The sequence below is a fragment of the Stegodyphus dumicola genome, chromosome 3, assembly GCF_044657685.1.
Source record: "Stegodyphus dumicola isolate Sdum_Otavi_A_Nest chromosome 3, ASM4465768v1".
Classification (NCBI taxonomy): domain Eukaryota; kingdom Metazoa; phylum Arthropoda; class Arachnida; order Araneae; family Eresidae; genus Stegodyphus; species Stegodyphus dumicola.
In genome coordinates this window covers 250,962,279-250,978,240 of record NC_140770.1, presented here as the reverse complement: position 1 = coordinate 250,978,240, position 15,962 = coordinate 250,962,279, and the positions used below count along the sequence as shown (strand labels likewise).

Genomic DNA, 15,962 nt, shown 5'->3' with positions numbered 1-15,962 from the left:
GCTGCATGGGTGTGTCCGTCGTTTCGCTCATGCGTAACTTGCATATGAGCCAAGTACTCTTCAAAAGACCTCAGCGAAGACATCTTCCCTCTTAGGCAGGTAGCTCTCTTATGCTTTGCCATGAGTAAAGAAACTAAACCATTTTGTTATGTATATTTCTTTTAGAACAAAAATGGTGCATACAGAATTTTTTACTATAAAATGGATTTTACATTTTATCTCGAAAACTACTTATTGCTATGTTTATTTAAAAAAACTAAAATTTGTTACAGAAACTTAAAAGAAAGATGGGTAAGGGCGGCAATTTTAAGTTTTTGCCCCGCCTAAGAAAAATGCTAAATTCGGCGCTGGCCTAAATTTGGAATTTGAAATTTGCTTTATTATCGATTTCATATTGCGTAACACTTTAACGAATTTTTGATTAATAAACTCAAGGATTTCAAAGCGATGGCAACACTGTATGGAAAAAAAAAATGTTATCACCGGCGCTCGAGACTGGGTATCGGAAATTCTAAAGATATGCTCAAGTTAAAATTATTTTGCGATATTGCTATTGAATTGAATTTTATGGTTTAAGTGAAAGGTCCCTTGGGGCGAAATATAAAATCTGAAAATTTTTAGATTTTTAAATTCTTTTTAGCTATTTTTTTAATATTCCTTTTTCCTGTTGTTAAGTTTGCAACTTTTAATTCGTTTAATTATATTAATATCTCTTAATTACATATATTCATCATATCCCTGGAAAAAATTATTTCTTCCCAAAGACGTTTCTGGTCAGTTCCTACGAAATGCATTTGTAAGGAAAAGTTTAAACATTAATCTCATCTAAACTCAAGTTCTGTGTTTTAAGGTCCATCTGTGACTATTCAGTATTCATACTATAAACAAATACAAATTTCACACATTTTTGCTAACTCCCCGCTTATATTAAAACATGCCTGAGTTTGCATAAGAAAGTGAGGTTGCAATATAACTAAGCAATTTCTGTACATTTAATGCTGATTTAGACTTCGAAAGACTAAAGTATATGTAACTGCTAAATCGTAATGAATTACCAGAATAAGCATTACAACTGAAATTAAACTTATCTTGAATGAAATAAATATGAACAACAATGAGTTTTCTTCCTCCTCTCCTAAGACTATTAGAAAATAAATTTGGAAAATGCTTGGTTCATAAGCCAAAGTTATAATTTGAGTAGTTTCTTGCATGATTCATTGAGCATGAAATAATTTATTTCTTATTGAAGTATTAAAATTGTAAATTATATTTAATGCTTGCAAAATACCCAACTATTCCTTTCCTTTTTTATATTTGTGATAAAAATAATACTTACATCATTAAACGATATAATTTATCCGTTTTTCGAGAAACATTATATTGTTATTTGAAAACTACATTTTTATTCGATGTGGGGTAGGGTCTTGGACCCCAGGCACCCTGGTGCTACACCAAAATTTTCTCTCCGTACGTAATATTATTTTAGCTGAGGTATTTCGTTAATAATAGCCCAACAGCGCTACCTCTAGGTAATTACAAAAAGCCGTTGGACTTAACGGAATTATGGGATGCCAGAAGATTTGCCAGAAGACATAATTATCAACCAATCATATATTACTTCGGACAAATCTTAGCGAATGGGATTTCAGTTCCAACTAGCGCTGCAGTTCGTTTTCGCATTTGTGCTGTTGATGCGGCTTTAAAACTTGCGCCTTCAAACTGAGTTTGCCCTTTGGAGAGCGTATAACTTTCTCTCGATCGTGTGATTTTCTGCAGTTAAGTTTTAATTTGGAACTAAAATAAAAATCGATGTAAGTATATTATTTTCGCTGTGTATAATTTTTTGTTACTTGCTTTAATTTTAGATAAAATTAATATGAAACGCATTTTTATATTGCCAAATACTGTGTGAGTTCAATCATGCAGTTTTATGTATATAGTTTAAAAAAAAAACTTTAATATTTAATCTAATGCTATTCTGCAAAGTTAAAAAAGATTTATTGTTGTCCTTTACGATGAATGACATGCGATTGCAAAATTTTGCTATTTTAGTTTGCCTACCTCTTACCGCTGTTTTGCAAACTTTAGATTTATCATTGCCATTTGTTATGAATGATTGTGATTGTTAAGTTTTACTATGTTAGCGTGCATACTTCTGATAGATACTCAGTAATATTAATCACTTCATAAAATGTCTTAATAGTGTCATTATATATGTTAGAAGAGGATCTATTCATCGTTAGACGTTGAGGACTTGTGCCATATTCCTTGGAATTTGGTTGCTTAATCGCTTTTCGTTAAGATTTTCATTAAGTATAATCTAGTGCATGGTTTCGCTTGTACATGTTGGCATGTTAAAGGTAATGGCATGCTGCAGCCTAAGTAATATTAAGAAAATAAACAGAAAAACTGATTTAAAGAGCTCGAAACAGCTTGACATTAAGTCTAAGCACTGTTCATAAATGTAATTATTAGGGAATAAAAGCGATAAAATGTTTAAAGTAGCACAGATTATAACAGCAAGTTATTTGCATGAAAATTTAAAATGTTCTTTTAAATGGTGTGAATGTGAATTCTGTTAAGTATGGGATAGCTGTTTCTTTTTTCATTCTAAATAAGTTACAGGACTACCTGTAATAAAAGTACTTTAGACACCCATTGCTTAGTTTTGTAATTTGACTCTTGTTTCTGACTGATGTTTGTGAAGTCTGAATAATTAGCTGTCAAGGTTTCATCCCTCCTTAATATAATTTGATTAAAAATTAATATTGTACCTTAATCTGGTTACGTATCACTTGTGGGATGTTTTATATTAACAAAAGCGTGGATAATTTTTAACAAGAGGCTGTAAGCAGTACAAGAAAAGGTAAAATCCTAGTATACGGTGCAGTGTTGGCGCGATTTTGAAAATTATCGCGAACACCAAAAATTACCAAAAGAATGTCTATGTATATATAGTGATAGTATACTATACACTATATTCTATCACTATATACATAGTATATACATATATACTATGTATATATATAACTATATATATTCTTTGAATAGTCATAGTATATACATATAACTATATATATTCTTTGAATACCCGTTTACTACTCATCGTATATGTCCCGTTTTTACTGCTCATCATAAAAGTAGCCAAATCCCGTGTGCACCGGATACTAGGATTAAACCCAAGAAAAAGACAGATATTGAAAATTTTGTAACTTCAGATATGGGAGAATTAATGTAAAGTGTTGGTGCAGTTAAAACTGTTAAATGGTGTCCTGATAAAACATAGATCACAGTTAACCTTTCAATATGGATGCAACCAAGTTTCAAGAAACGTAAAAGCGAAGAATATGAATGCCTTATACTCATCAAAGGTTGGAAGAATTTTTTTAAAAATGTTACTCATAAAGTTACTTCCTGTCTTTTGAGGGCAATATTAAAATAAGTTTGAATGTAAACTTCCTGCGTCTGAGCAAATGACATTGCTCACATATTGTTTCATTTAATAGATGCATAAAATTTTAAACAGTAAAATGATTTGGTGATTGCATACGAAACACGTAAACATAAAATGTACATTTAACACCTTAGAACAGTTTCTTTTGATATTTATTAATTTTAATAATTCTATGTACATGTCACTATGGTGAATGAAAATTTCAGTTTTATGTATAAAATTGCCATTATATGATTAGAAGTATCAAGAGGTTATCTTGTTCAAAGAACCCAGTGGGTGCTTCCATAGAGAATCTATTGGTGACAGATCCTTTTTTGTTGCAAAGTTCGAAAACATTAATGGTTTTATGATAACTTAAGTTTTTAAATAAGACGTGATGTAAAACAAGTTAAATGTAGCTAAAAATTATCTGATTAAACACATGAAAGTCAAATTTTAATGTTGTGCAAGTCAAAGTTAGTACAATTAAAATTCAGTTATTAAAGCATGATATTAAGCATATGCAATCAAAAATTAGCTAGTTAAACATGCTATTTAATACAATTAAATTCTGGTTGGTAGAAAAGCATAATGTTAAGCATACATAAGTAAAGATTAGCATAATAAATAGTGTTGGCATTGTTTAAATATATTTCTAATAAATTCTACTATTAATATATATTAATGGTTTTATGATAACTTAAGTTTTTAAATAAGACGTGATGTAAAACAAGTTAAATGTAGCTAAAAATTATCTGATTAAACACATGAAAGTCAAATTTTAATGTTGTGCAAGTCAAAGTTAGTACAATTAAAATTCAGTTATTAAAGCATGATATTAAGCATATGCAATCAAAAATTAGCTAGTTAAACATGCTATTTAATACAATTAAATTCTGGTTGGTAGAAAAGCATAATGTTAAACACACATAAGTAAAGATTAGCATAATAAATAGTGTTGGCATTGTTTAAATATATTTCTAATAAATTCTACTATTAATATATAGTATAGTTATATCTAGTGATACTTTTTTCAGATTTTTATGGTCCCGAAAAGGCTGCCCCCCTCCAAAAAAACTCCCTGCATCATTGCGGGAAACCTCGCTCTGGAATGGGTATTTAGAGCACGTTGTCAGCTAAATTTTACTTCTAGACTTTTTTTTTTTTTTCTTTCAATTTTGCTTTAAGAAGCCACCTATTTGATTGCATATATGCACCTGATTAACAATTATTAACAGTTTCGGTGCATAATACCACCCATGCCTTTCCGAGAGTGAATATATCCACCATGTACAGAAGAAAATTTTTTCTGGGCACACCGTGCTGCAAATTGTTAATCCATTGTATCAGAATCTCTACTGATCTGTTGGCTGCTGTGAACATGTTCTCTATGAAGGCAGTAATCTTCCCGAGATGCAGACAGGAATTTGTCTGGCTATTTACTTAATTAGATGAAAATAATTCCATCTCTTCATTGTTAAAAATTTCAGGAAGTCTAGCATAGAATCACTTGAGCTGTTGGATTCTGCAATGAATGTTAGAGTATGGTGAAGTGGCTAGGTTTTAACATTTTGGAAAATCTGTTAATTTTTTTAATAATTGCATTACTTATCTCCTTCAGGACGAGTGTTTTGTGTATACATCAGCAGGTAATCCTCTAAAGGGCCTTTCACACTGGGTTTTATCTGGAATAACAGAGACAACTGACATAGCCGACCCATCTACACAGTTTTTCCCCATAGTGGAGCAAGTTGAAAAATCTGAAGTGCAGGCATAGCTGAGCTAGTTCAACACATGGAACCGACTCCATTAGCTCAGATAAACCTCTGTGTGAATGGCCGTGTATGAAACAGCATCCACCAGTGCATCACCTGTCTGCTAGTACATTTGGGATAGTTCAGCAACATGCCATCATGGAGGGATTAAGATTGTCATGTAGAAAGTCTTTAAGAGGTAGGTAGGGGAGAAAGGGGTCTTGTCGTATAGATATTGGACTCTACTGTAGAATTGGGTGCCCCTTTGATTAGCGACAAATTTTTTAAAATTTTGGCAATGAAACTTCATTTCTTGGTTGATAGTTTTAATTTTGCTTTGAAAATAGATTGATGTGTACATGGACAAATCTAAGGCAGTGTGTAATGCCTAGTTTGTGCAATTCTGGGATATTTTTTAAAGTGGAGAAAGATCAGTTTGTGCAAATCTTTGACTTCTTATTTTGGTTTCGTGTAGCGTCCATCTTGAAATTGTGCCCTTCCTGGCGCCGATCTTGGCATCAAAAAAGGAATCTAATAAACAAGGGGCACCCAATTGTAAACTTTTACCGGATATTGTTATCAGTATCTTCTGTATTCTCGTATTTTAAAGCTTTGCATTTAATGTATCCATAGCTTCCTGGAATATATTGAGAGGTTTCTGGGTTTTTAACCTCTTACCTGCCATGGAAAACTTAAGATTCATTTCCCAGTGCCACGGTTTTGCACACAGGTGTGCGTAGTTATGCAATGTATTAGAGGGAAAATAAGTGCAAGTTTTACTTTCTAAAAATTGTTTACTTTTACAAAATTGTTAGTTTGGTACATTTCTATTTACCGTATTGGCAACACCAAATTCTCTCTTCTCTGTGTGTGAGCTATGGATGCCGATGTAATGTTGTGCACGTGTTGTTAAGTTTCAATAAAAAATGTGAAAAGATACGTTTCTTATTTTTCGATTTGCTTCTTCATATGATATCGATTTATTTAACATGGTAGCAGTTCTCGTGGTTTGTGAATATGAATGAAGAATTTAGTAGTTATAATTTGTTTTAAAAGTTACCGGTACTAGCGTAAAAATGGCATGTACAAGAAGCAGCGATATCGGCATACCGCTATTTGATGGTTCGGACTATTTTAATTGGAAAGTGCGTATGATGAAATTTCTTCAATTTAAAAAGTGTAAAGATGTGGTTCAGCGAAAAGTCGGTGAAAATGATGACGTGGAAAATTGGGAAGAAAAGGATATACAAGCTACAAATTACATTTACGGCGCCATAACAAACAAGCAATTGGAATACATTCACGAATGTGAGACTGCATTTGATATAATTACGAAATTTGATGCAATGTATTTAAAAACTTCAACATCTCTACAAATTGTTTGTCGAAATAACTTAGAATGTGTTAAACTGAAAAATTATCCTGATGTAAATATATTTTTCGATGATTTTGAGAAGTATGTGAACGAACTGAAACATGCCGGCGCCACCGTGACGGAACAAGAAAAATTGAACTATATGCTAAGAGCATTACCTTCAAATTACAGTCACATTGGTGACTTAGTAGATGTATTACCAGAGAAGGACAGAACAGTCGATTACCTAAAGAGCAAAATCAAATCAAAATTACTTGAAGAGAAAAATTATTATGAAGATTGTGCACCAGCAGAAAAATCAAATGCGTTCAAAATTGAAACAAGCAAATCGGGCCCACAAGGGAATGTCTGTTATAACTGTGGAAAACCTGGTCACATTAAAAAGAATTGTTGGCATGTCCATCAAAGGAACTATCGTTGTAATGGCTCCACTAATTATCGCGGTCGAAGTTCTTCAAACAATCGAGGACGTAGTCGTGCTTTTAGTGGACATCGTGAACGTGGAACATATTCTAACCAGAGAATAAACAGTCATCAAGGCAATAGTTTTCACACCACTGTTATCGAAAGTAACATGACAAGTTCCAGTGCAAATATTGTGACAAATAAAAATGAAATCAATTGGTTACTGGATAGCGGATGCACAGACCACATTATAAACAGTGATGAATATTTCAAAGAGCAAGTCACTTTGAAGGATCCTATTCAAGTGAAAGTCGGTGACGGAAGGATTTTGAAAGCTACAAAGGTTGGCAATATAATAGTTTCTTTTCCTGTATATAACTCTGAATCTATTGTAACATTGAAGAATGTATTTTATGTAAAAGAAATGAAAGCAAGTTTATTAAGTTATTCGAAGATTACTGATAATCATAAAATAGTTTCAAAAGAAAAGTTTTCTAAAATATATGATGTCAATGGTTCATTAGTAGCAGTAGCAAAGAAAGAAGAAAGATTATATAAAGTAAAGAGTTATGTTAAAAATAGTAAAATATTTGCAAATTTGACCAACAATAAGTTAACGTTAAAAGAAAAATTGCACCGTTCATTTGGACATGTAAATTTTAAATATCTGGATATTATGTGCAAAGATCAGCTATTAGAAGGAATCCCTAAAGAAATAGAAACCGAATATATGAAGTGTGCCATATGTATTGAAAATAAAATGCACAATTTACCATTCAAGAATAATAGAAGAAAAGCAGAAGATATTCTGGAGATTATACATACAGATGTAAATGGACCTCACAGAACAGTTGGATGTAATGGTGAGAAATACTTTGTGAGTTTTATTGATGATTATAGCAAGTTGGCAAAAATTTATTGTATCAAATCTAAGGATCAAGTCTCTGATTGCTTAATTGAATATGTAAATGAAATTCAAAATTTAACAGGGAAGACTATCAAAGAACTAAGATGTGATAATGGTAGTGAATATATGAATAGCAAGATATACAAATTTGCAAGAGAAAAAGGTTTCAAGATAAAGTCATGCCCACCATATGTACACGAATTAAATGGTACTGCTGAACGTTACAACAGAACTATAATGGATATGGCAAGATGTCTTTTAGCTGAAGCAAAAGTTGACAGACGTTACTGGCCTGAAGTAATTAAAGCTGCTGCTTATTTGAAAAACAGGACATTAACAAATACTATTGTAAAGAAGACACCATATGAAATATTTTTCAATAGGAAACCATCTGCTAATGAATTGAAATTATACGGAAGTAGAGTGTTATGTAAGAATACCAGAAGAAAAGAGAAAGTCTAAGTGGGATAAAAAGGCTGAATTTGGAATTGTACTTGGGTATACAGAAGTTGGATATAGAGTTTTGATGAATAACAGAATAATAGTTGCCAGGCATGTTGATATTATTGAAGAAGACATAATGTATGTAGGTTGTGATGATGAAGATAAGAATGATGATACAAATAAGAAGAATGAACCTCAAGAAGTGTCGTGTGAATCGAGTAATGATAACTCCAAGGACAGTGTAATAAATGAAGATGAAACAAAAAGTGGAATGAGACCAAGAAGGCAAATCAAACCACCAGTTCGATTTCATGAAGAATTCGGGTACTACTGTGTTAGTGCAAATTTTTGTGATGCTACAGTTCCAGGTAACTTTGAGGAGGCGACAACATGCAGTGAGGCTGGACATTGGAAAGAGGCAATGGACAGTGAAATGAACAGTCTTGTTAAAAATAACACTTGGACACTAGTGACTAAACCAGAGGATAAAGCAATTCTAGATGTGAAGTGGGTATTCAAAAGAAAACCAGGTAATGTTTTTAAAGCTAGATTAGTGGTTCGAGGTTTTCAGCAAAAAGATAGTATTGAGGACACTTACTCCCCTGTCATCAAGATGCAAACCTTAAAATTGTTACTTTCATATTCCTGTCAGTATAATTTAAATATTCATCAAATGGATGTTGAGACTGCCTTTTTAAATGGTTATGTTGTGTCTGAGGTTTATGTTAAACAGCCACCAGGCTATAATGATAATTCGAATAGAGTGTATAAATTAAAGAAAGCACTATATGGGTTGAAAGAAAGCCCTCGTGCTTGGTATGAGTGTTTTAACGAGTATATTGAGAGTCTAGGATTTCGTAGAAGTAAATATGATTATTGTCTTTATGTAAGATCTGAAAATGATGTATTTGTATATATTCTTTTATTTGTTGATATGTTGCAGAGATACTCGGGTAATTAATGATATTAAGGAACAACTTCATAAAAAATTTAAAATGAAGGATTTAAATAAAGTAAAAAGCTACATTGGAATTGATATTGAATATGATAATGAGAAAAGTAATATCTTAACACTGAGTCAGGAAAATTATATTGAATCTTTAGCTAAACTGTATGGTATTAAAAATTCAAAGCTTTATGATACACCAATGGAGACTAATCTTAAACTAAGCCAATCTAATTTAAATCAAAATGTCAAATATAGAAATCTAATAGGAGCACTCTTGTATATTAGTCATGGTATTAGACCAGACATATCTTTCAGCGTAAATTATTTAAGTAGATTTCAAAATTGTTATGATGAGACACATTTCAAATATGCTTTGAGAGTTTTAAAGTATTTGTACTTAACAAAACATCTAAAATTAACCTATAGTAAAAATCTTAAAACTGATATTATGAATTGTTATGTTGATGCTGATTGGGCAGGTGATATTTTTGACAGAAAGTCAACTACTGGGTTTGTTATTGAATTATTTAGTAATCCAATTTACTGGAAATCCAAAAAGCAAAATTGTGTGACAAAATCTTCCACTTTTGCCGAATATATTGCTTTATCTGAGGCTGTGACAGAAATTAATTTCTTGAAAAATGTTGTGAATGTTTTTGCTGATATAACTCACCCCATTAAAATTTATGAAGATAATTCAGGAGCTTTGGCCATTGCTAATTATGGGAACTTCACTAAAAATTCAAAACACATAGAAGTTCAATATCACTATGTTCACGAAAATGCTCAAAATGGAGTAATTGAAATTGTAAAGATTGATTCAGAATCAAATATTGCAGATATCTTTACTAAGTCTTTAGGAAAGATTAAATTTATGAAATTTAGAGAAGGTTTGAAATTGAAATAAATTTTGTGTACTGTTTATTTAAGTGATGTTTATTTAAATATATTTGCTTGAAATGAAATAGATTTTGGTAATGTCCTTATGTAAACTAAATTGTGTTTAACTTTGATTTTAACATTTAAGTTAATGAAAGAAACTTTTTTTAAAAATAATTTGTGTTAAGTGTTGAATGTTATTGTTTATATCTATGCTTAATTGTAAATGGAAAAGATGAAAAGATTGCTTATATCTATGTTTGTTTGTAATTAGTAAATATAAATGTAAGGAGGCGTGTTAGTTTGGTACATTTCTATTTACCGTATTGGCAACACCAAATTCTCTTCTCTGTGTGTGAGCTATGGATGCCGATGTAATGTTGTGCACGTGTTGTTAAGTTTTAATAAAAAATGTGAAAAGATACGTTTCTTATTTTTCGATTTCCTTCTTCATATGATATCGATTTATTTAAAGATTAAAAGAAAAAAAATGAGTGCACAAAATTTGATATTTTGAATAAAAGTATAATAAAAAAGGTCCCCAAAATGGAGTTTCGATCAATTAATTTTTAGACCAGTAAGTGCAATATGAGGTTTCAGTGTTATACCCTGTGAAATCAGTATAACATATATCACCTAATAAAGCATATATTTCTTTGAACTGGTTGAATGCCTTGATTTTTTGTTTGCAAGGTGTTGGTTCATATACTCGTCTACAAAACGATTAGTTTCAGTAACAATTTGAAGCACGAGCAGTTCATTAAAAAATAATTCAAAAAAGATAAATGGGTTTTGAAACATCCGTTATATCTTTCTTTGTTCCTGGAACCTACTACAAAAATAAACGAAAATGGAGGACATAGAATTAAAAAAAAAAAGTTTTATTCAAACACCAGCCAAAACCATGCAGTCATTACTTTCACCGCTTAGACACGCTTCTTTGAAATAGTATCATCCTTCGCATACTTTGTCAAGGTCATTATGGTGTTGCAAAGCAAATAATAGTTTGGAAGGGTGTATATATACGCCTGGGGCAGTAAAGGCATAGGCTTAGCAAGGCGTATATATGCACCCGCAGCAGTCAAGGGGTTAATCGCATCTACCAGTTTTTCATTTTAGAGTATATTAATGAAACTTGCTGACTTGTGCAAGTTCCGTTCAGGGTTCGTAGCGGTCCTTATAAGTGCTTATATTTGAAAATAAAATATAAAGGCCCTTATAGGTGCTTACGTTTTCATTAAAGCCCTTATTTTTTTGTTTTTAGTGCTTTTTTTTTTTTTAAAGAACGAGCTATTTTTCCCCCGTATAACAAAGCCGAAACTAAATAAACAACTTTTCTTCCTAATATGGAATGTCAGATGCTGAATCATACTCCCGGAAATAGCTTTTCCCCCTTTTTCTGCATTAACATAACCTTTGGTGTGCACAAAGAGTACAGACAGGTGCCCGTCGTTCTATTGGTCAAAGAATTGCGAAAGCAGTAGAAAATTCTGGTACATTTGGCATTCTTTCCCTCCCACCCAAATACTACACGTGTTTGAATTTCTATCAAGATCATAATAATTTGCATTCTCGTTCCGCTTGGTCAGTTCATATTCATGTTTATTATGATCGTTATGCTTATATTATGAGCATATGTATGAATGTTTATAATAACATAGTTCCAGTAACTGCTGAAGTATAGTAAACTTCCAAAAATGGTTGTGTTTTAACACAGATTAGCTTTCTAAGGAATAATATTCGGAATGGCTTAAATAAAGGGAAAGTAATCGAATAGTCAATAATGTAATTTTTTTGGCCAATACATTATACAGTACGAAGATTGGGAGGTTCTCCCCTTTCTCCGCAAAATCTCGAATATTGAAACTGTTACAGTTCGCTGCAAAACAAGCAACGGACTTTTTTTTTGTCACTTTCCAATCTGAATTGAATAAGACTAAAAGTTCTCCGGTCTACCAACCCAAGCGAAGAATGATTCTATTCCGGAAATTTAACGCCATCTGTTGAAATTAGAACAAAAAAACAACTGTTATTTAGTTCTTTATTCTCCCAATACCGGCAGCTGTTGATTCCGATTGCATAATATCACGTAGGGAAGAATTGTGGTGCACGTATTGCGCAATAACATTTGCGATATTTTGCAGAGATGATTAATTTTGAAGTTCTATCCGAGATTTGTTTATGAACACTTAAAAGAGTTTTATTTACTGTGCTTGCTAAGCAGAATATTTTTTAGTTCCATTGCTTTATTTTTATATGATGCTGTATCGAAATGTCAAAAGCATTTATTTAGCGGAAAAATCTAAAGAGCGGCTACAGTCAACTCCCCCCTAGGCTCCTCTTTTTCAAGTTACACTTGACTGTCTGAATATTCGCCAATTTCCAAGTATGCGGGTTAGTTAATCTTTTACTGTTAAAGGATGACTGCATGAAGCAAATTTCTGTCTTCTGATTTCAGAAATGTTCCTCTTTTTTACTTAAATTACTTTGCTTGCAATCTCTGTTAAGGGAAAACTGATATACAGTCAAAAGTCGTTAATTCGGACACCCATAATTCGGAATGATCTATAATCCGGACCTCAAAGCTACAAACTTTCTGCGCACGCGTTTTGTTCATGCATGCGCACAGGCATTTACAAGTGCGCGTAAGACCTTTACGGCTGCGAATATGTTTGTGCGCATGCGCGTGTAATGTGTAACGGAGGTAAGCTAAAATTATCTAATTCATTTAATGTTGCAGATTGCGTTGTTCTTTAATCTACGAATTGGATCTGGCTTATTATTTTTTGCAGACTGTTAGAGCAATTTCATAAAAGTAAGCTTGAACTTTCGATTATGTCAAATAGAATTTCCGATATATATTTACTAATATGTAATTTGTATCGACAAAGTGAAAGTATGTTTTGAAATCCGAAATCTGTTTATCAATTTCACACCCCTGATTGGAAGTTGATCTGTCAGCACTATCCTTATCTTCAGGGCAGATGTTTTTATTTTATTTGGCTTATAATTCCTTACTAAGTGTAGTATTTCATCTCGATATACTCCATATACTCTACTCCATCCGGAATCGCCGAAGTCCCGACGAGTCCGGATTAACGACTTTTGACTGTACAATGAAAATTTAGAAAATGTTCAGTATTTAGATTTAAATTATTCAAATATTAATATGAGTGGAAAAATGAATTGTATTTATTATTAGGTCCCAAGCGAATACAATAATTTATGCCTTATTATTATTTATTTTCTCTATTTTGAACTGAAATTTCATCATTAAATCTTGTAATATAGTTTAGTTCTGCATAGTTTTTTTTTTCTCTCATTGTAAACTAGTTCTGTAAATTGAACTGTTATTTAAAATTTAAAAAAAAAAAAAAAAAAAAAAAAAAAAATTATTTTCCATGGTTGAGGTAATGCTTATTCTCTCTGAATAAATACTGCATTTCTCATATTTTAAATTTCAAGTCTAATTTTTAAGGTTATGCAGTTGTGTATAATGTAATTAGACAGGTGCTTATTTTTTTTTCTTAAAACGTGCTTAAAAAGTGCTTATTTTTTAAACTAAAATGTGGCTATGAACCCTGTCCATTTTTACCACAGTGATTAACAGTGTAATACTTGATATTGAGTTTTATCCAATTTGAAATGTCTTTTGGTGACATGAAAATTAAACCAGTGTTTCAACTTTATAATTCAAAACCACGCTAATATTATTAAATAAAAGATTTTCTTAGCGTCAGAAGTATAAGAAAAATATAAAATTATTCAAAGAATAGAAAATTTAGAATCCTTAATTAATGTTTTGCACATCATAGAGAATTCATTAACCTGAACTGTGCATTGTAAATTGATTTGAAGCTTGCGATGATTAGATGCGATATTTAGGTCATTTTTGGAGTTGCTTTGAAATGATATTTAGTGCATAGCACAAAAACCTTCCAAAATATTCTGGTTTCTCTAACTTCAGTGTTGGCAGCTATGTAGCAATATATTTTGGTTTATTAGAATTATTTGCAGGGCCAGTGCAGTTTATGAGCAGCAAAATTTGGGCATGCATAGAAAGCTGAATTTGGAGATTGTACGGGGCAGCAAAAAATTTTCTGCCAACCACATTAAATAATTTATTACCCTTTTCCTTGAAGAAAGATGGTCAGTTTTATAGATTATGCTTGTAGTTGTATATCTCTTTTGGCTGTCTTTTATTCTGTTGTCTTAGTTGTTACTGTCTCGCTCTTCATGGGAAAGACAGTATTAAAAAATTAATTGCAGCTAAGAGTCAGTGTCAAAAAATGAGATAAACTAGGTCATGCTCTAGACCTTGTGTTAATATAAATGAAAACAGAAGAGTTTTTGCAGACAACTTTTCTGCTTCGTTAGCTGGAATATATGGTTTAAGTTCATAGTCTTGTAGTTCTAATCAATAGTACAAATTACTGTACTTGATGTTCAGATGGATGAAAGGTTTCTGTTAGAACATGGTTTCGTAGTAATTTCAAGTACTTGAATGTATGTTGAGGCTTGTTTTTATGTGTGAGCTTGGCAGTTTAGAGTATGACCTTATCTCATTCAGGTATTGAGTGTGCTAATTTCGTTGTTAAATTGGTTGACAGAAAGCATGGCTGTGAATTATTATAATTCATACACTTAGTGTTAATATCCAATTTACATTGTGAAAATTTTTGTAGAAATGTGAACTGAATTTTTTAATATTGCACGAAAAAAGTGGGAATTTTTCCATTATGCACCTGCCATACTTTTTGGTGCCCGTGAAAGAGAAGCCAAACACAATCCAAGACATTAACAATAGCATCATCTGGTAACTATGTATGTGTGCCATACTGGTTTGCTAAGTGAAATTTATGAAGCCAGACTGCTTTAGTAGTATATATGTTTGAAGAACTTATTGATAAAATTGTTATCAATTTCATTTTTGTTGTTAAAATGTAATGTATAAAGTTCAGTACTTTCCTTCATACAGATATCACGATGTCTTCGGATCGTAAAGCTGTGATCAAGAATGCTGATATGTCAGAAGAAATGCAACAAGATGCTGTGGATATTGCAACTCAAGCATTAGAAAAATACAACATTGAAAAAGATATTGCTGCTTACATCAAGAAAGAGTTTGACAAGAAATATAATCCCACATGGCATTGTATTGTTGGTCGCAATTTTGGCAGTTATGTTACTCATGAAACCAAACATTTCATTTACTTTTATTTAGGACAAGTTGCAATTTTACTTTTCAAGTCTGGATAGAGAAAATGTCATAACTTCCATTTTTCTTCGTGGTCATGGGACTAACATGGCAGCTCATTGTCATAGTTGAATTTGCTATAAAATGTTTTTGTTCAGTGATCATAATCATTTGTTATAAATATTTATTTCCATATGTTGTACAAATTGTACATTTTGATTTAATATTTACATTAATAAAAATATCATAGCTTGTATGCTGAATGAATTGCTGCTATACCATTACATAGATTTTCATATGTTACTATTTTGAATCCTGCATCTTCGATCATGTACATGAATTCTTCCTAAGGGAAATTTGAAATTAAGAATCTGTTTTTTGAAAATACACAACTTTACTTCTAGTTGAAAAGAAATTACCTGATTAGGAAATTTTTGTATACTTTCTATTAAGTATTGATATGATTTCCAATCCCCTGCTACAATTTCTCCAAGAACAGGTATTATTTCTGTAGAATACCAGTTATATATCCTGGAAGAAAAAAAGTAATGTATAGAATGGCACAAGTATTACAATACAGCAGATAAAAACATTATTTTTCATATATAAAGTGAGAATA

At 31.7% G+C, this 15,962-nt stretch overlaps 2 protein-coding genes across 3 annotated transcripts in view; one reads left to right on the top strand and one right to left on the bottom strand.

The window, feature by feature from the left end:
- Window positions 1-1,652: 1,652 nt before the first annotated feature.
- On the top strand, window positions 1,653-15,599 carry LOC118191968 (dynein light chain 1, cytoplasmic). The gene is made up of 2 exons (XM_035362838.2): window positions 1,653-1,811; window positions 15,125-15,599. The coding sequence occupies exon 2, from the start codon at window positions 15,133-15,135 to the stop codon at window positions 15,403-15,405; it is 273 nt and encodes a 90-aa protein (XP_035218729.1). The 5' UTR covers window positions 1,653-1,811; window positions 15,125-15,132; the 3' UTR covers window positions 15,406-15,599.
- Window positions 15,511-15,962, bottom strand: part of Coq5 (ubiquinone biosynthesis protein COQ3, mitochondrial) — a 41,500-nt gene continuing 41,048 nt past the window's right edge. Inside the window, exons 6-7 of one of the 2 annotated variants that reach the window (XM_035362836.2) lie at window positions 15,763-15,874; window positions 15,511-15,689 (exon numbers count right to left, since the gene is read on the bottom strand). In XM_035362836.2, the coding sequence (XP_035218727.2) occupies window positions 15,588-15,689; window positions 15,763-15,874 (214 nt within the window). In that variant the 3' untranslated portion in view covers window positions 15,511-15,587. Of the gene's footprint in view, window positions 15,875-15,962 lie in introns of both variants that reach the window. The other variant, XM_035362835.2, reaches the window with a different exon arrangement.